We start from the raw sequence: 22667 nt of genomic DNA, 5'->3' as shown, positions 1-22667 counted from the left end.
CGCCTGGATGCAATCCTGTGCAATGTGCTCTAGGTGACCCTGCTTGAGCAGGGGGGTTGGACTAGATGATCTCCAGAGGTCCCTTCCAACCTCAGTGATTCTGTGATTCTGTGAATTGGAATATAAATCTCATCAGGTTAATCTCAGTATTATTCAGCATATTTTATATCCATCATTTTACTTGCCAGTAGTCTTCCACTAGTGTTCTGGAAGATAGAGCCATACCTCACTATAGCAAGGGTGCCTTCCTGAACAGAGCAACAATTAGCAATACAATAGATTGCAAAACAATTTTCACCATAAAAATTAATGTCACCAAGAAGGGATGCATGTGGGGACTTGAGCAATACACAGTTTGAATAAACAGAGAGGCAAGAACAAGCTCATTGGGATTACTGGCCCCAGGAGGTCCTGGCTCCTCAGAGGTCACTGTTCTGAAAGATCTCTAGTGAGTTCAATAATAAACTAAAAATCAAATTGTTATCCCATTCTCCCGTCCTTCGCCCTTGAAAAATGTGTTTGACCTTGATTCATCTAAGGAAGATGATGATGATGATGGCAACATAATCATTCAGAAAGAAGCAGCAATAATGCTCACTGTAAAATATCTATGCTGGACACCGAGTCTCATGAAGGACATTACTGAGGTTTTCAGTGATCTCTACTGAAAAGGCAGCCACTCCTCCAACTGATGATCCTAATGAACCTGCTCCTGCCCTGCCATCCTCCACAGCCCAGACCTGTCCTGTGTATTTAAATGGTAGGTATCACTTACATCCCTGCACAAGTCTCCGCTGGACTCCATTAATTCTTCCAGGGAAAATAGCTTTGCTGTCCATCAAACTCAGATGCTTCATCTCTGAAGCTGATGATTGTGAGAGCAGACGGCTGTTAAATGATCAATGAAGATCTCTGAAAACACAGAGAATTAACCAATAGCAGAGAAGTTGTCATCCTCTCATTTGGTGTACTGAGCTTCCTATCATAAAATGGGGAAGAGTGAGAAATCATACAAAGAGGAAATCAGTATCTCCATTTAATATGCCTTCATTAAGATTTTTTTTCTTTTATTTTGCAGTTATGCCATCATTTTACTAGAAATTGCCACAAGAAGTGAACCTTTGCCAGTAAGTAAAAACGAACTTTGAAGTTCCCATGCTAATTTTGGCTCTGCTTCCAATGAACATATAAATTGAACACTGAGTAACTTAATGTTTAATCTGTTCTGTGAGTCCACATTTTCCTCTTGATTTTACTGGTGCAAATTCAGTTCCAATGGAACTTACAGTTAGGGCTTCCTCATGAACCGACCAGTCTCCCCTCCAGGACTTCGAAGAAGAGTGAGTGAAGAAAATAATGAGGCCCCAGACTGTCTTTTTGTTAGCTCTGTGAGACCTAAGGTGGGGCGGGGGGAGGTATGCCTTAGCATCTTTCTTTTGCTCTAGTTGTTCCTTCTCCTTCCCACCCAGCACAGACTCTTTCGGTGGAGTCTTGCAGTGGTAAGAGTATGCTAGAAGAGCAACTGAGCTGCTGTCCATGGAGAAAGTGTCACCTGTGCATGCATCTCATCATCTCATGATCAGTTCTAAATAGTAAGCACAAAAAATGCACCTTGAATGTGTAACCATGATCTTTCTGAAATAATTCTAACAACAAAAACTTGAAACTAACATTCTTCCACTTCTAACAGTTTGTGATAATGGACCAAAGCAGGCCTTGCAGTTTCCCAAAAGTCACCAAATATCTTTCAATGTATTCATTCATTTCAATAGTTGTTTACCTGGTATATACACTAAAATTAAAGCCTGTAAGCTTAGAGGGCTTTCAGCCAGAGCCATCCAGACTCGACTGAGCTGTATCTTTTTTTTTCTGTGCTCTGATGTAGAAATACTGATCTGGATAAGTCCTAAAAGAGAGGGAAAAATGAACGCTCCTACACTGGAAGTAATAGGGAAGACATCATGATCATCAAGTAATGATGATCATAGTAGTGTATTTTCAACAGGATATACAAAAAACACACTGCGTATTTTTTGTCTAGGGTTGCTTGATCTATCTATTGCATTCTATTAACATAATGAGTTTCTGTTCAGATCTGTCTCTGTTCCTCTTCTCTTCTTTCAACATTTTTTAATCCCCTTTTTCTCTAGAAAGATGATGTACCTTCAGCTGAAAATTCTTGGTGCCCACCTTTGGCAGAATTAATTTCAGGAAAGGCTGAGAATTCTTGCCCATGTCCCACAGATTACATAGAGGTGAGTAAGATATAATATTGCATATAAAAAATCTTTACTGAAGATAATTTAAAGCTGCAGACATGTGAAAGAAGTTTCAGAGCACTATTACCTGACAACCCAGAAAACAAGAAATGTGTCTCAAACAAGGAACAATGAAATAGCTTTAATATCCTTAATAAAAAAACAGTCATTCTGACAAATGGAAAGTTTCAGTTTTTCTCCCAAGTTGTCAGTGCAGTAGATAATGTTTTTAACAATCAGTCATCGATTTTTGCATATTTTCATTTGATTATAAAGTGTTGAATTCCATACATATTTAATATTAGTAATATATATTTAACCTACAGACAACAGGCTTTCAGATGTTGAACTACATGCCTCAGGCAAATTATGGGTTTTATTTGATTCTCAGTCATGCTGAAGGTCTGTGTGTTCAGTAGCTCAAACTCGATAATGAAGTAAACTGCCCCTCCCCACCATGTTCAATTGGAAGAAGTTTGTGGTGTTTTTGTTTCAATTGAAGATTATTTTATAACAACTGACCATTGCTGGTTTTGTACCAAACTAAACACAACAAATTTCCCTTTAGCAGCACTGGATTTCAGTGGGAGGTTAACTGGTTTTGAAATGAAGTTTTTAAACCCTTAAGAATTTTGTGTATAGACATGTTCTCTGAAAACAGTATGTGACTTAAATGGTGTAACAGTGTCTTAAAGCACAAGACGAGAGCTTCAGCAGTGTTTGGCAGAAGGAACATGAGCATCTGTTTTATCTAATCCATGACTCTCGCCAGTAGCACTTTCATGAACTAGCACCTTGCATTCAACACAGATCTGTGTAACTCTGAAAACCTCAGTATAGCCACACCATTTTTCCCCAACTGCAGATGGGGCTTCACGTGCACAGTTAGCACCAGGAACAGTATTAATGGGAAACCCTATCTGTACCTGCAAAGACAAGAGGCTGTTTGCCTTTATTGCCCTTTCCCTGTTGCAGTTAATCAGGAGGTGCAGAAAAAACAATCCATCCCAAAGGCCTACTTTTGAACAAGTCAAGAAAATGTTGTACAAGATGAATCCTAATAAAGTTAGCCCTGTGGACATGATGATGACTCTGGTAAGTTTAGATTTTTAGTCCAATCCAAGTCAAACTGCCCACCTGCAATGACTTCCATCTCTATTTCTCAGGTTTGTTTTTTTGATATCATACCCACTGTTTGCTGAGAAAACTAACAATCGTTCATTCACTTCTAATAAAGCAGCTGCATCTCAAAAGAAGCTGCAGTTCTGCCTGAGTCCCAGCTTGCCTTCTCATCTCATTTCTGTCAGTTATTCATAACTTTCTGAAGATGTTTGGGACTGAGCACTTTGGGGGTTTTTTCAGTCTAATGGTGTTGAGGTTTTTATGTACTTGCAGGAAATTATATTCCCCCTGCCTGGCGGCCAGGTTGTGGTTTTACGGTGCTGAGGGTATGGAATCCCTGCATGCCACAGATACAATGTTTACTGATGCATTTTGAGCACTGTACCTTAAGCCCATCAACAGAGAGAAGAGGCCCCTGCCACTACAGTACATTGCCTCCCACAGAAAAAGGATGCAAAAATCGTGGCATAACATGAAAGTTTATGGAGCAGCACTGTGAATTTTTGATAAAAGTCTGAGATTTATATACATCTTTAGTCTTGGCAAAGCATCTTAATACGCATTTTTGCAACTTGGGATCTGCATTGGAGTTGATCCATAATGATTACTCAGACTTGAAAACTCTGGGCCTGACTTCTGCCAGTGTGAGCAACAATTTCAAATCCAGTATTATGAATTAACTTAAGGAAAAAATCTGATCTTTGGATTTTTGAAAAAAACTTAGCTAGCACAAACCTGGGCCTTTGTCCATCTGAATGTTTTCAAAGCAGAATCATTCAAAGGCTTAAAACCTGTCTTTCTCAATAAATGTTTTGTACAATTCTTCATGTTATTTAGATGGAGAAATACAGTAAACACCTGGAGATACTAGTTTCTGAGAGAACCCAGGATTTAATGTATGAAAAACAGAAGACTGATCGTCTGTTGTATAGTAAGTTATGTAGCAAAAATGCAAGATATTCTCCTCAATAATAATTTAAATTTATCTGTCTAATAACAAGCAGAGAAATCTTTTCATGGGTGATTACTTAATAGGTAACTGTTAGTAGGCAATGAATTAGTATATTTGCTCCTTGCAAAGTTGAAAAGACTTTTAGATACCTTTTATATTTCCTCCCTAAAAATCAGGGCCCTAATCTGAGACAGCTATGACTGTGGAACCCACAGTGCTCTGGCTTCTTTGGATCTTGCTTGGCAGTCCATCTGTACAGCTATAAATGCTGGGGAACTGGTTTTGGACAGAGGTTACTTCTTGAAGGCAGTGTATCTTCTGGAATTCCGGAAAAAAAGAGATGAAGGGGCAGACAGAACTCAAAAGAGAGAAAAAGGAAAAGATTGAGAAAATGCAAGATGGGAGAAAAAAAGAAGAGAAGATCAAGAAATACAAAGAAGAGATAGCAAACAAAGTAACACAGGAAGAAAAGACCAGACAATTGACAAAGGAGCCAGTAATGTTTGGAGTCACACTATTTGAATTTAACCTTACTCTGACTTGGAATATGTAGAAATTGGTTTATTTTAACTCAAAAGTATGAGTCATCTGAAAAATCTGGACTTGTTATCAGTGACATTTACTCTGAATTCTCACATTACTGCAGAGCAGATTTTCATACTAAAGTGTGTTTTCACCTTCAAAATATTTTACATTTGTGAATACTGCTTTTATACCTTTGAACAAACACATTATGATTGTTGTTTTTTTTTTTTCTATGCAAAATAGTAATAATGCTCTACTTGCTACAACAGGTATGTTGCCGAAGCAAGTAGCAGATGATCTCAGGCAGGGAAAACATGCACAAGCTCAAAGTTACTTGAGTGCCACCATCTTTTTCAGGTAAATTAAAATGAGAGCTGGGAGCAGAACTGACTCTTACTGAAGAAACTTTTAAGGTCCTAGCTGAGATGGAACTCCTATCTGAGTACAGAATTTCTATCTAAACTTTAATTGCCGGTACCAGGTAGAAACATTTAACGCTGCAAATTTTTAATGCTTTTAAAAATTCTCAGATTCTCCAGTGCTTACCTTAAAATTAATTAAATGAACAAAGAGACTACTGCGAAGCTCTAACACACAGCAATACATCACTTTATGCGTGTTATACACACACACATGTATGTTTCATAAGACATACCTAAGTAAAGGTCCCAGGGTTTGCCTGTGTAAAGGAAACATGCCCATCCTTCCTTACAGTTCAAATGCCTTCACAGTCTTTGAATTTTGATGTGATTACATGTACATGAAAAAACTTACAAATTACAATTCTTTATTCCTCCTAAATAGATAGACATAAACCTCCATTTTCATTTGTACATAGTCTAAAATTGAAGACTACTTAGCCTGTAACAGGTTAAAGACTAGCTGTAAAAAACTGTTTACTCATTTGGTAAGCATAGTGCAGTCAGTCCTTTTAAATGGAAGGAGTCTAAGTAAATGTTTAAAGAGAAAACTGTTCTGCAAGATCCTCAGCCAAATACTGAAAAAGTGAAGGCTGGGCTAAACAGCTCCCTTGAGAAATTATTATTGTATGCCTAGAATTACTAGTCTGCTATGCTTAGTGGAAAAAAGCTAAGACTGTGCGTGAATGTGTTCTTTTTGTTATGTCTTAACAGCGACATTGTTGGCTTCACTGAGCTGTCCAGCAGCAGCACGCCTTACCAAGTGGTAGATCTCTTAAACAAGCTTTATACCACTTTTGATGAAATCATAGACAACTATGATGTCTATAAGGTGGAGACAATAGGAGATGCCTGTAAGTTCCTTGAGCTGCAGACAATGAGGTATTATACATAGGTATTTCATTGGGGTAGAGACTGCTCACAAGGAAGAGCATATGAAGGAAATTTGGAAAGTGAATTACCGCTGGGAAGACCAAACAACACAATTAGGAGAAGGGAAAAGTCCTAACAAAGCCCTAGGAAACTTTTGGTACTGTTTCCTGAATATCCTTTGTCATGTCTACTGTTGGTGAATAATGTGGATGTGACAAATGGGTCGAGTGAGCAGCCCTTACCGTTTTATTTGGTTCCTGTGACTTGCAAGGTCTGACTTTAAACCTTGGCAATTCTTGTCTAATCCCAGTTAGCAACCTCCACTTCACAGGGACACAACTGAAAAATTTACCTTCTGCATGGGATCATAGATGCCATCCTCCAAGCTATATTACCTCTGTCTTTTTTGAGAAGACCGTAACAGCTGTATTTCCCCTCATTGCTCTGTAGGGGCTTGGCTGCCTCTTTTGGGGGGATTTTTAGGAAAATACCATGCTATTTCCTATCTGGGAATTTGCTGGGAACTGATCTCTATTAAAACTGAGTCCCACCCAAAGCCTAGCTGAATCTAGCAGGATCTTTGGATGAGACAGTCTGGAAATCCTTTAGCTGTTACAGAAGTGCAAAAGCACCCCTTTTTCCATTGCATGGATGAACACATACTACAGCATAGGGTTTCTGAACAACTGCACCCTGGGGTTCCCGAAGAGACCTGTCTCTTCTCCCACACATAATAGCCAGCGCCAGTAGGCATATGAAAAGGCCTAGTGGGATTCACTGTTTTTCTTTATAATATCTGCACAAAGACAAAAGGTATGGAAAAGTTACTTGGCCACTGTCTGTCCTGGAGGGAAGGAGACGACATTGCCTTATGGAAAAGCAAGAAGTAAATCTAACATTTTTCAGAGCTAGGGTAATTATACGCTTTAACTATTGCTCTACACTTCTTTTGTTTCTGGTTCTCTCTGCTCAACAGAGAGCATACGAAGGAATAGGGCTTAAAAAAAAAAAAAAAGGCAGCATCCTACAGCAAAAGTATGACTTATGCCAATGGCTAACAGTTGCATTGTTGTGTTAAGATATGGTAGTGTCGGGGGTACCCAGAGAGAATGGGATCCTTCATGCCGGTGAGATCGCAAGCATGGCTTTAGACCTCGTGGCTGTCTGCAAGACTTTTAAGATCCCACACAAGCCCAACACCCTCCTGAAGATAAGAGCAGGAATCCATTCAGGTATGTTGAGAGGGCTACTAAAGAACCTGTCTCTGGTCTAACACATGTTTCTGTAGTGGGATTTCCTCCCATTAAAAGTGAAGTGAATTTCCTACCATGGGATGGAGCACTTCATAGGGGTCAGCCCAACAGAATACAATATTAGAAACTTGGAATATTGGAAGTCCAATACAGAACACAATATTGGAAACGCTATGTGGCCCCATCTAGCCCTTTGAGATGCCATGAGAAAGCAGTCATTGCAGAGAGGTACGTCCTGGGATGAAAATAGATCTAAACAGTCTGCTGATACAGGTGTTTTGGCAAACCAGATCCCACCAATCATCTCTGTGATGCACAGACCCCACTTAACTTCAGAGGATGTGATGGAACACCTTTGCTGATGCGAGTAGGGAAGGCCCTTCTCCCTCCGTTACTAGTCCTTCTTAGATGTTCTGTACTCAAAACAGTGAGCTGCTTCCTGAGTGATTCAGCCCTCTCTCAGACCCCCAGCTTCCTGATCTAAGCTGATGTCTGATTGCAAGCCCTCTCCACTAGACAGCCAGACTTGGGCCCATGCTGTGCAGCACAGCATCTGCCAGTTGAGCAGCAAGAGATCCAACATTTTAAATTACCTGGGGCTGACATGAAAGAATCAAAACTAATATTTGATGGACATGTTCACTGGCTGCCTTCAGCAGGAGCAGGATACTTCCTGTGTCTCCTTTTTCACATGACTAGTGAGTGCTGTGTAAACAGCTGGGGGCATTCTTACCTCCCCATCCCTCACAATATTTTTTGTGCTGTTGATACATCATGTCTGCATGTGCTTTAACTCATGCTCAGCACCTCCACCCATCCTCCTTTCTCCCACCATCCTGTTTTGAGGCCCCTCTGGGATTCCCACCATGGCTCTGGAAGCCAGCTGTAAACCAGAAGTATAACCTGGTTAAGACAATATTGACATTGAGTCTTTATTTTGTTAATAAATGAGATAAAAGGTAATGTAGGAAGCAGCTGGGAGGCTGTATGGATGAGTATGTGAACTAAGAACACAGAATATCTTGCTTTCTTTCCTCTAACAGGAGCAGTTGTAGCAGGAGTTGTGGGGACCAAAATGCCACGGTACTGTTTATTTGGAGATACTGTGAACACAGCTTCCAGGATGGAATCCACCAGTGAAGGTAACAAGGAGCAAACTGCAGGTGCAGTTTTGACCATCTCTTAATGAGTTTTGAAAAAATGGTATGCAGAGTTTTGAGTCCTGTCCCGTTTAAACAACTTTAAGTCCTTACCTTTGGAGGGGGTTGATTCCTGGGTCCAATTTGCCTGCTTGTTATCTACCACATACACATATATTAACCTATGGTTCTCCTATTCTGTGAAGAAATAGGATTCTTTACAACCTTTGTAGCAGCATCCCCTCATTCCCCAATTCTCAGAGGGGGGGTTTCATGGCTTTGAAGTTCTCTGCAGAAAAAAGACCAGGCAACAAGCAGATTTTGGAAGAGAGAAAATGAGAGCTAAGTGAGTACATTCACTGTTACTCTTCCTTCACAGCACCTGGCTGAATTTACAGCAAACATATTTTCACAGCTCCTATTTTTCACTTAGAGCTTCCACTAAGGAAGAACCCAGGAGATGGGTTTCACAGTTCCCCCATGGGAGCTGTGTCTGTCTGTAGCAGGTACAGAAAAGTCAACCTATTAGTCGGGGAAAGAGATTTAACAGAAATCTCTGTAGAGTGAATCATGGAGATATCCTCACTTTCACTTCTCTCCAGGGAACAACAGAGCCCCATGTTATTTAGCAAGCTTTGTCTTTAGTCAGTATGAACATCTGAAGCTCAGCTTCCAAAATATTTCGCCTGAGCTACCAGAACTGAAAAAAAAGTGGATGAGTGAGTGATCCAAAGCCAAACTTCCTTAATTAATTGCTTTTGTTTATCTCATTCATGAAATAAATCCGACTAGTTTTATGGTTTAAATTACAATGCTTTGCAAATGAATTTAAGTCTGGCAAAATCCAAGGGATTTTTAGTTGTAATTTCATGATAAAAAGGGATCTTGAACATGTCACTGTGGATGTCACCTATCACATTCCCCTAAAAACAAGGCAGGAGGGCAAGGGAGTGGTCCTACATGATGGCTTTTGAAGGCACATCAAGCAGGTTCCATTCCTTCTCACCATTATGCAGATTTTTCCAAAACAAATGCTAGTTTCTATAGAACATATACAACTTTCTTTCCTACTGTTCATCTCCTAGATAACTCCTTCCCTCTTCCTCCTCTCTCTTTCAGGCTCCTTCTGTGATCTCATTTGAAATGTTCAAAACCTGCTTTCATCATCCTTCACATTTCATCTTGTGTTCTATGTCTCTTGCTTTCTCTCACAGGGCTTATCATCACTTTAAACTCAAACACAAAGACAGCGCTTCTTATCTTTTAAGCCAAGTCTTTTCTTTTCTCCCTCTCTCTTTGGCCATATGCATCTGAGGATCCCAAACATTGTTAACATGCTTTAACCCTTGGAAGATCACTGTGGAATAAAGGAATTAATAGCATTACTAGTAACATAAACTAAAATTTCTTTCAGCTGGAATGCAAGTGGTAGTCTTTTGTTCTAAAGTAGAATGAACAGCTGAAATAGCAAATATCTACCGGAAAGAATGTTTCATAGATATGTATTTGGATACATTGAAACTTATATTTCCTGGTCTGTAGGGAGTGTTTTGAGACTTTCAGTATAAAACATTTAAACAAAAAAAAAAAAAGGATTTTACAAAAATGTCATTTTCTGATATAAAAAATCAGTAGAAGAATTCCAGCCAGTTCTACTACCATCTTGGATCTTTTTCAAACAGACAAATATAGTGATTTACTTATTATCACAAAAAATTAATGTCAAAATGGGAAATTTCCAAATTTTGGCAAAATTTGGAAATTTTGCAGGGGTATCCAGGACTCCTGCTATCTGTCCTCCTCCTCCTCTCTCTCCTTCTCTCATTTGCATAGGACAAGACAGCCAGGATTTACATGAAGAGACAGATGCAGCTAAGGGAAAATCACATTGCTAAAAAAATTAGAGGAATTATGATAATATTGTCCCTTCTCCCATTTTAATTTATAGATTTGGAAGCAGTGCAAAGATGGGAGTTTCTTTTGTTTGCTCTTTGTTGAAAAGTGTATCTGTGAAGAAAGCACTGGCTCTTTACTGACCAGGAGCAGAGCTATGTATGGATTTCTTCGCTGCTAAGTGAAAGGGGTGCCTGTCAAGAGACTCCAGATAGGCAGCTAAAAAGAGTTGAAAAATAATATCAGATGCAGGATGTGAACAGTACTGTTCGTTGACAGCTGTGTATTTGTCCTGAGATGCCCTCACAAAGAGGCCCAGGATATTGGAGCTTCTGTGTGTGATCACTTCAGATAACAGAGGAATGCCAAAAAAGATAAGAAAGCAAGCAAGCTGGAGTTCATTAGTAAGTCCTGAAGTCTTTGGAGCAGAGAGATTGCTGTGTCTGTTTTAAATGATTAAATAGGTACAATTATATGACAATTGTCTCTCTTTCCAGCTCTTAAAATACAGTGCAGTTCAAGTGCACACCAGCTGTTGGAGCAGATTGGAGAGTATGTGTTAGTATGCCGTGGGAATTTACAAGTCAAGGTGTGTATGCAACATTTATACTCAGCTTTTCAGAGAGGAGAGTGTGAAAGTACTCTCGAGTGCCCAAATTTTAACCCATTCAGTCCTCCATCTCTCAAAGGCCTTGAGTTAGTCTAGTTCCTGCTCCTGAAGAGAGGAGGCTCAAGTTTTCAATCAGGACCAATTCCATGGGCTTGCTCAAAGACTGCCCCAATAATTCAGAGAATGAAGGACTAAGCCAAACCCAGAAGTATTGCTTGGCAAGTCAGCCTGTCGTAACGGCTTGAAATTAAAAAGGTTCATTAAGAAACATCATAAATAATAATAGTTCCATAAGAGAACTGCATACTCTTGGACCCAGCGTTGGATGGGACTTTGAAGAATTGAATATTAATCCACAGTGCTGCTATTAGCACACAGATTTTTAAGGCAAGGTTTTGTGCATCAATTTCCCTATCTGTAAAATGTCTAATAGGTGCATTGGCCTCCTCTTGTGGCACATTCTGAGATGTAATAAGACTATTGCACAGAAGTGTGGTAGCACTATAACCGCATGACTCCTTTTCTTCCCTAGGGAAAAGGAGACATGGTGACATATTGGCTTGAAGGGAAGAAAGCCTCTGCCACCCAGAAGGCAGTCCCCAGCACTTCTGTGACTCTTCAAGACTCTGGCAGAGCTTCATTTAGTCTGATACCAGGCGTCCTTCCCAGGGATCATCTCTAAAGTGCTATTTAGTAGCCACTTAGTGACTTCAGTGTCCACCCTGCTTTCAGTTTGCTAGATCACCTTGTGGGTTTGCACCATCATGGCAGTTTCAGAAAATAAGAAAATAGATAGTGCACCCCTTTGGCCTTGTGGATGTGTTAGCCCAGGCTGTTTTCTCTGGATCACTGATATCTCTCTCCCGCCAGTGTCAGGAAAAATATAAGAAAGCAAAATTCATCTTGGGGAATGATACGTAAGAACTCCAGCATCACGAGGTACAAGGGCAGGTTTAGCTGCTGATTTGCTTTCCTGGATAACCCTCTGCAAGCAGCCTCCATATCCTGCACACCAGCTGGCTGGACATTTCAGCCTGCAAGCTGCTCCCACTGGAAAGAAAGGGACAGTGTAGTGTTGCTATTTAGTGGTAAGACAAACCCTGTGGGTCTGATGATTTTCACAGTTTGAAAGGAAAAAAAAATAAATGTGTATTGCGTTAGAAAATAAGGCCTGCTGAAAGAGAAGGAGGAAGCAGTGCAACCATAGTGGACATAAGTCCAAAATAAGAATTTGTGCTCCTGCTTCATTTCTTCTCCACCATCTGGAACATATAATCATTGCAGTCATGTGCCACCACTAAGAAGAAAGTCCAGGGTAGATCCATAGATACAACACTCAATGATATTTGCCCTCTTGGTATAGAAATCTGAAAACCATGAGAGAAAAATGAGAAACATTGCATGCTGTTAAACAGAGGATAGAGCATTATAACCACTCTTCTGGCGTACAGCAGTCTTCGGCTGCTCTGGGTCCTCTCTGAAATGCTACTTTTGACATTAGCTTATATTATGGACTTGCCTTTGCCTAGAGAAGTGGCTGAGGCGTAGTATTGTTGGATAGATGTCTGACTGTGAAATCAGGGAGCCCTCTGAGTCACTGTGTAATTTAGGACACAGTTTATAAAAGGTCATTCCCGAGCAAGCACTTCCTGTATCGCTGCAAATGGAGTAATCTGTTGATGAGCATGGTTCTGTAGCATTGCTGGTGTTGACTTTCCCTAAAGACAAACGTTATGTATGGTAGACCCTGTTTGCACTTTTTAGGGTTTTATTTATGGCAACAAATCACTTTTCAGGGCTAATCTACTTTTGAAGACTTTAGCTAGTCCAGTTAAACTGATTAGCAAACGGTCTAACAGAATTAGATGTACAAAATGGGGAAAGAAAGGCTACACAGAGTCACAGCAGCTCCACCATAATATGATCTGGACTGAATAATGGGGAAGGAGGTGAAAAGGGAGGACTGTATAGGATATAGCTCCATTTACTGCTCCTTACTCTGTTCCCTCACCTTCCAGTCTCTGCCTGAAATGAGGTAAAAGTACAACATGCACGTAGGTGCAATTTTTCTAGAGCAAGTTTGTTCAGCTTAAACAAGCAGTTAACTAGTTGTCCATGTTCCCATATAGTCAGCACATTTTTTAATGCTGAATATACGCTATGTGATCGTAATAAGAGATTCACACTGCAGTTTAGCTTCTGTGGAAAGTAAACGCAGCAAAAAAGTTAGATTTTTCAGAGAAGCTTAACAGAGGTAGAACTTAAATCCTTCTTAATTACAGAGGACTTCTTTGAAATTGAAAAAAAAAAAAGAGAGAGAGAGAGAAAGAACATTCTGGGTGAAATCCTATCTCAAAACAGTCATTAGAATGGGACCAGAATCACAGTCTGGAACATATACCTGATCTTATCACATTAGATCTCAACACAGAATCCATCTGAATTTTTAAAAGGTTAAATTTAAAATTTATTCCACATTTTCTCTAAACTTTAAGGATTCCGTTCTATATTTTTCAGTGTCATATTAGTGCATGGTATAGTACAGTTACCTTTTTGTAATCTTAGCAAAATAAACCTTTCAGTTATCCAGAGCCCAGTGATGACCTTTAATACAACTATTTCCTTTATACAAATGTTATCTAGATGTTTTGAAATTCTCTTCTGTATTGCAGTGCTGCATGATGCATAATGAAAAGTATACTTTTCATTATTTTTTCGGTGAGTTAGTGTTTGTTTTACCTTTTTATTAGAAAAGGTCATATCATAGGGTCTTTTATCAAATACGAATGTGATAGCATATGCTCTGTTATATGTTCAGCTGTGGCATTACTGCAATTTTAACTCATCTAGTTTATTTTAGTGTTGCTTTTAGAATTAAAAGCTTTAAAATGAGTGCCTTCTGAATATAAAGTCTTCTAAATATATACAGGTAATGATGAGCATTAGCAAGCTTGTTTGATTGACAGCCCTCACTACTGACATGTTGTTGGGCAGTATGCGAATACCCAAATACAATATTCGATACAATAGGGCAATCAGTAGAGACTGTACTACACACTTAATCCACCACAGGTGAATCTGGTTGCAGCATAAAGCCTGCAGGATGTGCCTTGCTTTTGCCTCCTGGGCACCACATAACTGCAGAGTTCATATTTTCTGTATTTTTGTGGCCACACATGCATGTGTACATATAAGCATCTATACATATATATAAAACATGTCTGGCTACAAATATGCCTATACAGGGAGAGCTTAGTGCAAATCAATATACAGTATAAAGTCACAAAATTGTCAACAATTACAAATGCCTCAGGTCTGGGCTGTGCAAATGTCTTCTAAGTTTCTGATCCCACTGATGGCATACAAAGTGATAGTGCACACCAAACTTAAGATACAAGGGCAGGTGTCTTTATATTACCTGCAAACCAAAATGCTGGCCCATGTAGCCACCTCCAAATCTATATCTTTGTGTGGGGTTACACTTGTGACTAATGTTACTGCAAATTCAGATCTATCCTATTAGATCTCTCCTATTATCCTATCTCTGACTGTCCAGGAAATGTAGCAAGAGAGTTTGTTACCGCTACCCCTGAAGCTGCTGGCTGAAGTCCCCATGACCCTGGCAATGCAGAAAACTGACCAGTGATTGTCAGTCGCTCAGGTTGAAGTCTGGTAAGCAGAACAGTGCTCGTCTGGGCGACACTTTAAATCCACAGAGATTCACAACCCAGAGGTGGACTTAGTGAGCTAGTCTAGCAGATGTTCTACTCTAAAAGTGGACACAATATATTGTTATATCTGCAGTATGTTATTCCTTTCTCAGGAGATTATACACCTACTAGAAAATGGGAAATGATAGACCTGAAGAACTGAAGGAGACCTCTACTTTATGGCTGCCTTCAGTTCTTCAGTTGCCTTCAGTTCTTCAATCAGTGCCCTTTCAGTGACTACAGTCATGAAAAACAATGCAGTGGATACTAATATTTTATTTAGGAAATGGTGATTTTATAGAGAAATTGTGTGTTGTGATTATTGCAACTCCATCTACATACAGATGAGGATGCAGGCAGGTACATTAAATAAATTGCATAATAAAGCAACCACTGACTTATGAAAGTCTTGAATATGATTGATAAACTTTCACTTTATTGTTGAACCTGAATGTTAAAGAGTGGATTGAATAACCACAATATTTAAAAAATCCCAACAAGTAAAAAAAATTGGTTATTGTTTTTTCCAGGTGTAAAACTTCCTGGATTTTATTCCTACCTTAGCAGTGGGAAAAGACTTCCAGTTTTGCCACTGAAAAGTTATCCCCAAACTGCATAGCATATATATTTTATTTAGCTTGTTACTGATATGTGCATAGGGTCTCTAGTTAATGCTTCTTCTGTGAAGACAGAAAAATTGCCTGCTTTTCCCCACAACTATGAAGTCAATCCAGAAATGTGAATTTGTTTAAAGAAAAGTGAAATGAAGTCAGGTGTTCCTCCCCAACAGTACATATTATGAATGTTGAGCCTGAGTGTGCAGTCATAGGATGCATGGTTTCTTGAAGATCCATACGTGAAGAGATTGATACTAGGGTGCCTAGCATGTAGAGCAGGCAGCCATCCACCCCACTCAGACCCCTAGTTATTATGAATAGCCTTTCGCTCTGAACTGACCATCCTAGTAAGAGTCTTTGTTTTTTTAAGTGTGTCCTTCTGGGCCTGTCCTTTCATAATTGCTAATTGTTATCACTGCATTTCATAGTAAAATAAGTGATGTGCTAATCAGGGTTTTAATGAGATCTGAAAACAAATCAGTATTCCTGGATCTTTTTGTTGGCTGGGTTGGGTTGGATTGGGTTGGGTTTGTTGGGGTTTTTTCTTGAAAGAGTTTTTTACCTTTGTGTTCTGTGATTATAATAGTTTAAAATAAGAATAACACACCAAGTGTTGGTATAGGGTCAGATTTTGAGAGACGCTAGGCCCTTACAAACTCCTGTCACATCCTCTGAGCATTACGTATGTGGAGCGCACAGATCAGCCAGCAACCTGGTACTCATCAAATTCTTTCTGTAACGCTTGCATTCTGCCTCCAGGCAGAAAGAAACTCTGTCCCTGCCTGGAGACCCTGTTCAGAGTAAGCTACCAGAGAGAAACTACATATACTGAGGAATACACTGAATATATTACCTGTATGACCAGACTATCACACAATTTATCTAACAGAGAAATGAAATACTGTCTATGAAGCCTTTCTGGGCTCCTTTCCTTTCACAGATGGCTATAATACCTCTTTTTCTATTTTTGCCTCACTAGGACGAGGTACAGAGCCAGAAACTAAGGGTTTGGGAAATTGCTGAAGACAAAGCGCTCTGGAAAATCTGAGTTTGCTATCAGTTAATGGGGACAGGATTTCACTGCGGTTATAATGGCACAGTTCTGGGACATTTAAATTCTCTGTATCCTGTTGGAAGGACTGTGCCCTGAAAGAGTCACAGCAGAGTTCTTCTTGTAGAGATACCTAAGGAAGAACTTCCCTAAAGGAAAGGAAGAACTTTAAAGTTTCAGGATTGCAACTGTAGGTTAAGGTAGAAAATTTGGGTCTGGATCTGTATTTTCCAATAGTATTGAGGTGTCTGTTTCTGCAAGATAGGTTATTGGAGCAGATCTCAAATGGTTATATTGCTACCTTTGTGCATTCTGTGACCTGCTCATGAAAACATATGTCTAATGTATATACTCCTATGCACGATGCAGTGTTTTTAAGTCAAAAAGTTAAGCATAAGTGTCTCTGAATGCATCTGACAATCAGATAGTCAGGTCTGATTCTTGCAGCTCTTCTGAACAGAAAGTAACACATGATTTAAAAACCAAAACGGCTGGGCCTCCTTAACTTGTAAAGATAATATGGGGTCTGGCACTCCTCCATTGAGCAAAATAAATCTGATAAACCAAGGGTAATCTTTACTGATAAAAGTTTGTCTCCGAGCACCACAAGTGAAACCTAGATTTGGTCTCTGTGCTGTCTCTAAACGCAAGACATAAAAAGGCCGGCAGTGCCAGCAAGTAACAAACAGCTGCAGTTGTCCCAGCTGGGGGTCCAGGCTCAGAAGGCTGCAGATTAGAGCTGGGCTCAGCACCAGCTGCCTTGCAGCTGATGCCCATGCTGTGCGTTAAGAATGTGTCAGGAAAAAAACTCTTCAGTCTACTTATTAGGAGAAACTCCTACCTGTTTTAATACTATTGACATTAGAAACTTGCACAGAAATCTTTCAGGACTAGGAAAGTCTCTCCTGTCAGAACTGTGTTTTCTAGCAATATGGCATTATCGGCAATGTGTTGATATTTAAGTTTCTGAGCGCAGATTTTGCTCTGTACAGAAATAGACCAGTCCCTAAATGCACATGAAAACCAGGCTGGAAGTGACTTTGAGGCCTGACAGTCACCCTTCTCTAACCCATCTCTATAGCACCTTTAGTGTGAAAGATATTACACAGCAATGCAAAATCCAAGGCTTTTGCTGCAAGAACTGACAATTTAGTTGGATGTCTTAGCAGAACATCTTATATTGGATGGATGATGTATGGTCAGGTTACACAATCCTGATAAAGGGTAGGACCTTGTTCTGTGAACAGTCTTGTAAATATCAGCAGAATCGCTGTGCATGAGGTCATAGTCAGCGGCTGATAACCACAGTATGACAAAAAATCACAAAATAGGCACTGGAACATGGACAGAGGAGAGGTAGATAGGATGGGGAAGAAAATCTGCTCATGAAAAAGCACCATACCTCTGCAGAACTCAAATCAAGAATACAAAATTGGTCCTGAGGGACACAAACCCCGAGCACACTCACCTCCCTCTCATTTAGTTCTAGCCAGAAAGGACCAGCTATGGTTTAGCACTTACGGGTACAAAGCAGACACTCTGGTTTTGGTTTCCTGTCTGCTTTCTGAACAACACAATCACCCCTGAACAGAGATGAGAAAATTAATGATGGATTAGGCCTGATTAAAATTCCCAATTCTATGTTAAAGGCTTTTTAATGATCAATTTGTATGACTATAAAAATTCTGTTTATGACAACAACAAAAATTTAAGCAAAACAACACAAAATTGTCCTGAATATATTTGATGTGTGTTACTTCTACATCATTTCTTAAAAGAAAGAAACTCCACCATAGCACTATGACAAATGCTACTCTAAAAATAAATTTATCTTAGAAAGCTTCTCTAAATGCTGTTATCACTGTCTTTCTTCAAACTAGTATATGCCCTGCCATCCATACTGTGTGACCAAGCAACGTGTGCCTGTTGACTTCAGTGGGACCAGGCTTTAGCCCCACAGACAGAACTCTAATACAACTGCAAGCACTATTTGGAGGATAGCGCTGGGGAGAGAAGTGGAATCTTAACCTAGAGATGTTATAATGGCAGCAGTGGCAGAAAGACACTCTCGTCTCCAGGTCATGGCTTGGAATTAGATCCAAAGCTGTGGTATTCTGAGGTCAAATTCAGACCCAGGACAAGCAGAAGCTGCCATATGAAAAGCTGCATAATTATTCCTATTTTTCCAAGATCAGCACTGGTCCTACAAGTTCTAGCAATCATGAGAAGAGACCACGCAAGCTGAATGAAAACACAGCTTCGATAATTTTCTGGTCTGAACAGGGTATCTGCATAAAAAGCTTGAGGCACTGCTGCTGTCATGCTGTCTTTGTTTGAACAAGTAAGCAGTGGATTTTCACTGGCAAATTTATAGTGTGTGAAAAAAGCTTATTCTGTTAAAAAAAGAAGGTTCATTTTTAAATGGCCAAATTTACCCATTTCCATTTCATTCTCTGCTGAACTATGGGAAAAGAAAGGAAAATTCGTAATGATTTCAGAGACAATACAACTATTTAACTTCAGAATCTCACATGTTAAGTAGAAAACCTTAGTGGATATGGTTGATTAGCCAACATTAGACAAATATTGTCTAAACTTCTCGTATTTCAGGACAAAATCTCATCTCAGTTAAATCAATGGAGTAAGGATATTGCCAGTAAATGCCATGTTTTTAACATACATTTTTTGTGTCTCTTTCTATATTGCGGGTAATTTTCACTCCCACTGAACTTTTCTTTAATATAAATATTCCACAGTTTTAAACAGTAAGAATGAAATATAGCACGACTGAGAACTGTTTGGTTCAGTCTCATGTTATATATTAATCATTCTATTTGTCACTAGAGTTTACTGTCTTGCCCTGTAAAAGCCCACATAACTTTTGACAGAGAACATCTAATCCCAGATAAAATGAAAAAAACTTGACCTCTTCCTATATATATTTGCTGAACTGTACAAAACTAGGTTCCCAGGGGACTAACACTTTGCTATCTTAGGCAAGGCAAAAAATTGCTCACAACCCTGGCTAACAGTATATTCAGACTACCTGGCAGTCCATTTTTTACTGGCAGGCCAAATCTTCAGTGATGCTGCGCACCCACCATAACGGGCTGAGACCCTCACCTGCTTCCCTTGGGAACTGAAAGCAGCTAAAGTCCCTGTTCTACATCGTGTACATCAGCACTATTTTAGCCATTGACTTCAGAGGTCATGAAATAAGACTCCCCAGTGTCATCAAAAAGCTGCTCAGTACACTGCAGAATAAGACCCTGCAGGGGCTAAGCTCGCAGGAGATGATCTCTGTGACAACCACAGCATGATTTTATGTGGGAATGGGAACTGAGCATTTCCTCTAGAGGGTCCATTTCTATGAAATTCCCTTGCTCAGTGGATGAAATGCAGACTGTGTAGGATATGAACATTTATTTATTCCCACATTACTTTTGCTGCACACCAGAGCAGCAAAGCTGCCTGTAACCATCCATTAAGAAGCGTTACGTGAATCAAACTAGCTTATATTTGTTTTATTTATCCCAATAGCATCCTGATGCCCCACCAAAGCCTGGCTACAGTGTATAAACAGCATCTTGTTTGGTCTGACAGAGTGAAACCAAACTGACATATGTGAAAAACTGTTTCCTCCTTCTGGCAATCTCTTCAGAGATTGGTTGTCTGTAATAATTTGACATAAGTTTCCAAACAAACCCAGCGGGTGCATAAAGTTTTCTTTCACTTTCCAAGCATTTCCACAGGCAACAAAGAATGGTTCATTACAGTGGAACCACTTTCTACACAACATTTCAGGTTACTGCAAGAGAAAGGCACTTTTTTTTTTCCTACTCATGCAATTCAATATATTTGTCTGATGCAAATTATGGTTGATTAAAAATAGCAGAAGTGAGAGTTTTGAGAGTTCAGTTACAGAAACTGCAGGACTTTCTGAGACTCTGGCAGATTACTCAATGCTTTAGTAACCATTATCCTAAGAGTTTAACCCTTGGAGTAGCTGTTTAGATTACGCTTTATATTATACACCATCTCTCATCTTGTCTACATAGTAGCTGCCAGATAGAATTTTATATACTGCATGTAACATATAATTTTTTATTGGACAGAACAGGTGGGATTTGTGTTTCTGCACACGAACCCCCAGGCTCAGGCTTTGAATGATTATTAATCCTTATTACTTTATGTTTCTATATATCCTCACTTCATGTTTCCATTACTATATATCCATGAGCAGTGAACTAAAACACCTGTCAGCCAGGTCCTCTGTTCTCTCCCCCTGGTAGAGCATGGATTTGAGACCACTGAAAGGACTGTAACCCTTCATAAAACACAAAGAAACACTGGGCATTTTAAAAAGGCACATGAAGATGACATTTCCAGAAAAGTCAGATCCAGCTCCAAACACAACCCATAGGAGTCTATTTCCTAAGTGACAGTAGAGGTACTGGAATATATTTTCAAGATCCTGAGTCCACTGACATCTGCTCCTGGTCTTTGCAAGAACTGTATCATGATCATGTTGTAATCCCCTTGTCAAGTGTGCTATAAAATCCCAAAGTGTTAGAAACACTCCAGTGAATTCAGTACCAGTGGGGGATGAAGCTAGAACCTGTACCTTTCATGCTATTGATGATGGATTAGCCTCTGAAAACTCGCCTCAGCCTATTTAGCTCCTAGGAGATGTCAGAAGAAGAGCCCACAGGATCAGCACATTGATCCCTAAAACAGAGGAAAATAAAATCCCACCAGGAAGAAATGCAGAGAGACAAATCACCTTGTCACTCCCAAACATCAGCCAGCTAATGGAGGGCATGCTGGCGACTCTCAATCTCCCCCAAAACAAAGTTACACTTTTTGTAAGACCCACTCATCCACACAGAACCACATTCTTTTCTACAGACTTTTGACTCAGCTCTTGATCTTAGCTGACAGCCACTGCTGCCCTCCTGCCAATGTACCTAAGGGCTTGGATAAAATATGCAGCATTAAAGCAAAAGGCAGAGAAAGGGAGAAAATAAAATCATATAATGGATTTTTTTCCAAAATGAAGAATTGAATTCTTTAACCTTTAAACATGCTTGTTTACTTACAGAAAGAGTATTTCAGGCACAAAAGGTTTGAGTATCAGTCACATACCAGGTTAAATTGTAATAGTATCAGGATTGTCCCATGCAGTGCAGTCAGCTATATTTTCCCCTATCAAGAGCTGGGAGTTGTAGTTTTTGTATAAATACATACATACATAGAAAATATGCATCATTCACACTATGGTCTCGTGGTCTGGGCTGATTCCAGTAAGATTTAAGTAACAACAGTATCTGTCATAAGGGCTGTTCTCCTTGTAAGAGCAGACAATGATACTGTCTTTAGGAGCAACAAAAATGTTGTCTTCAATGTCTGGGCAGGCAGTGCTGTCCCTGGTGGGAGAAGAGCTTGTCTTCTCCAAGGCACTGCATGTGGATCCATCTCTCACGAACACATTCCCCGGCATCTCCGGGTAACAGGTCTCCAGGTATCTCAATATCTCCTCCTGCTCCACCTTTCTGATTAGACTCTTGCACTCGCCCGTGGTGGTGGTGGTGGTGGTGGTGGTGGTGGTGGTGATGGTGGTGATGGTGGTGGTGGTGGTGCAGATGGACACCGAGTCGTCACCCCGCAGCCCCCTCTTGTCCTTCAAGTATGCCTTCTTGGCCAGCTCGTCACAGCTCCCCTTCCCAGACTCCAGGTCTGAGGGGCTTCTCAGCAGCTCCATGATGTCCCGGTCCTTGGCTTGCTTGCAGCACGGACACTTATTCTTGGGCCATTTGGTGCAGCCGTCGGTTTTTCTAGTGAGGGCGATGGCAGCTATGCCCGGTAGGCAGATGGCTGGCCCGATGGCCAGGAGGGGGATGTCCCCCAAGGTCTCTCCCTTGATCCCGGACACGGTGAACATGAAGCCGAACACCAGGAACACGCTGACCAGAGCCACCACCAGCCCCGTCCGGGGGTTGATGTCGTCAGGTCTCATGGTCCGCACCATCCTGCTAGCATGCAAGGGACACCTCTTCGCCAGGTTCTCCGAAGCAGCCCCTGGGAAGGGGCGCAGCTCCTCCGCAAACGGCCCGAGCTTCCCGGACAGAAGAAGCAGCAGGGAAGCGCAGGGGAGGCGAAACCGCCCCGAGCCCGTAGGGCCTCCCCCCGGCGGTGCGGGGCAGCCCCGCGGCGCCCTCCCACGCGTGACGGCGGGGCACGCGCGT

At 40.5% G+C, this 22667-nt stretch overlaps 2 protein-coding genes across 2 annotated transcripts in view; one reads left to right on the top strand and one right to left on the bottom strand.

The window, feature by feature from the left end:
- Positions 1 to 11726, top strand: part of LOC112963994 (atrial natriuretic peptide receptor 1-like) — a 37849-nt gene extending 26123 nt beyond the window's left edge. The window contains exons 14-23 of the mRNA XM_026061553.1: positions 1079 to 1131; positions 2170 to 2255; positions 3234 to 3353; positions 4218 to 4311; positions 5127 to 5214; positions 5991 to 6130; positions 7229 to 7381; positions 8446 to 8544; positions 10932 to 11023; positions 11577 to 11726. Coding sequence (XP_025917338.1) covers positions 1079 to 1131; positions 2170 to 2255; positions 3234 to 3353; positions 4218 to 4311; positions 5127 to 5214; positions 5991 to 6130; positions 7229 to 7381; positions 8446 to 8544; positions 10932 to 11023; positions 11577 to 11726 — 1075 coding nt within the window. The remainder of the gene's footprint in view (positions 1 to 1078; positions 1132 to 2169; positions 2256 to 3233; positions 3354 to 4217; positions 4312 to 5126; positions 5215 to 5990; positions 6131 to 7228; positions 7382 to 8445; positions 8545 to 10931; positions 11024 to 11576) is intronic.
- Positions 11727 to 21691: 9965 nt separating this feature from the next.
- TMEM215 (transmembrane protein 215) lies at positions 21692 to 22450 on the bottom strand. The gene has a single exon (XM_026061573.1). The coding sequence runs from the start codon at positions 22448 to 22450 to the stop codon at positions 21692 to 21694; it is 759 nt and encodes a 252-aa protein (XP_025917358.1).
- Positions 22451 to 22667: the final 217 nt, after the last annotated feature.

This window comes from Apteryx rowi, unplaced genomic scaffold (genome assembly GCF_003343035.1).
Source record: "Apteryx rowi isolate R43461 unplaced genomic scaffold, aptRow1 scaffold_182, whole genome shotgun sequence".
Classification (NCBI taxonomy): domain Eukaryota; kingdom Metazoa; phylum Chordata; class Aves; order Apterygiformes; family Apterygidae; genus Apteryx; species Apteryx rowi.
This window is presented reverse-complemented; position numbering and strand designations above follow the sequence as displayed.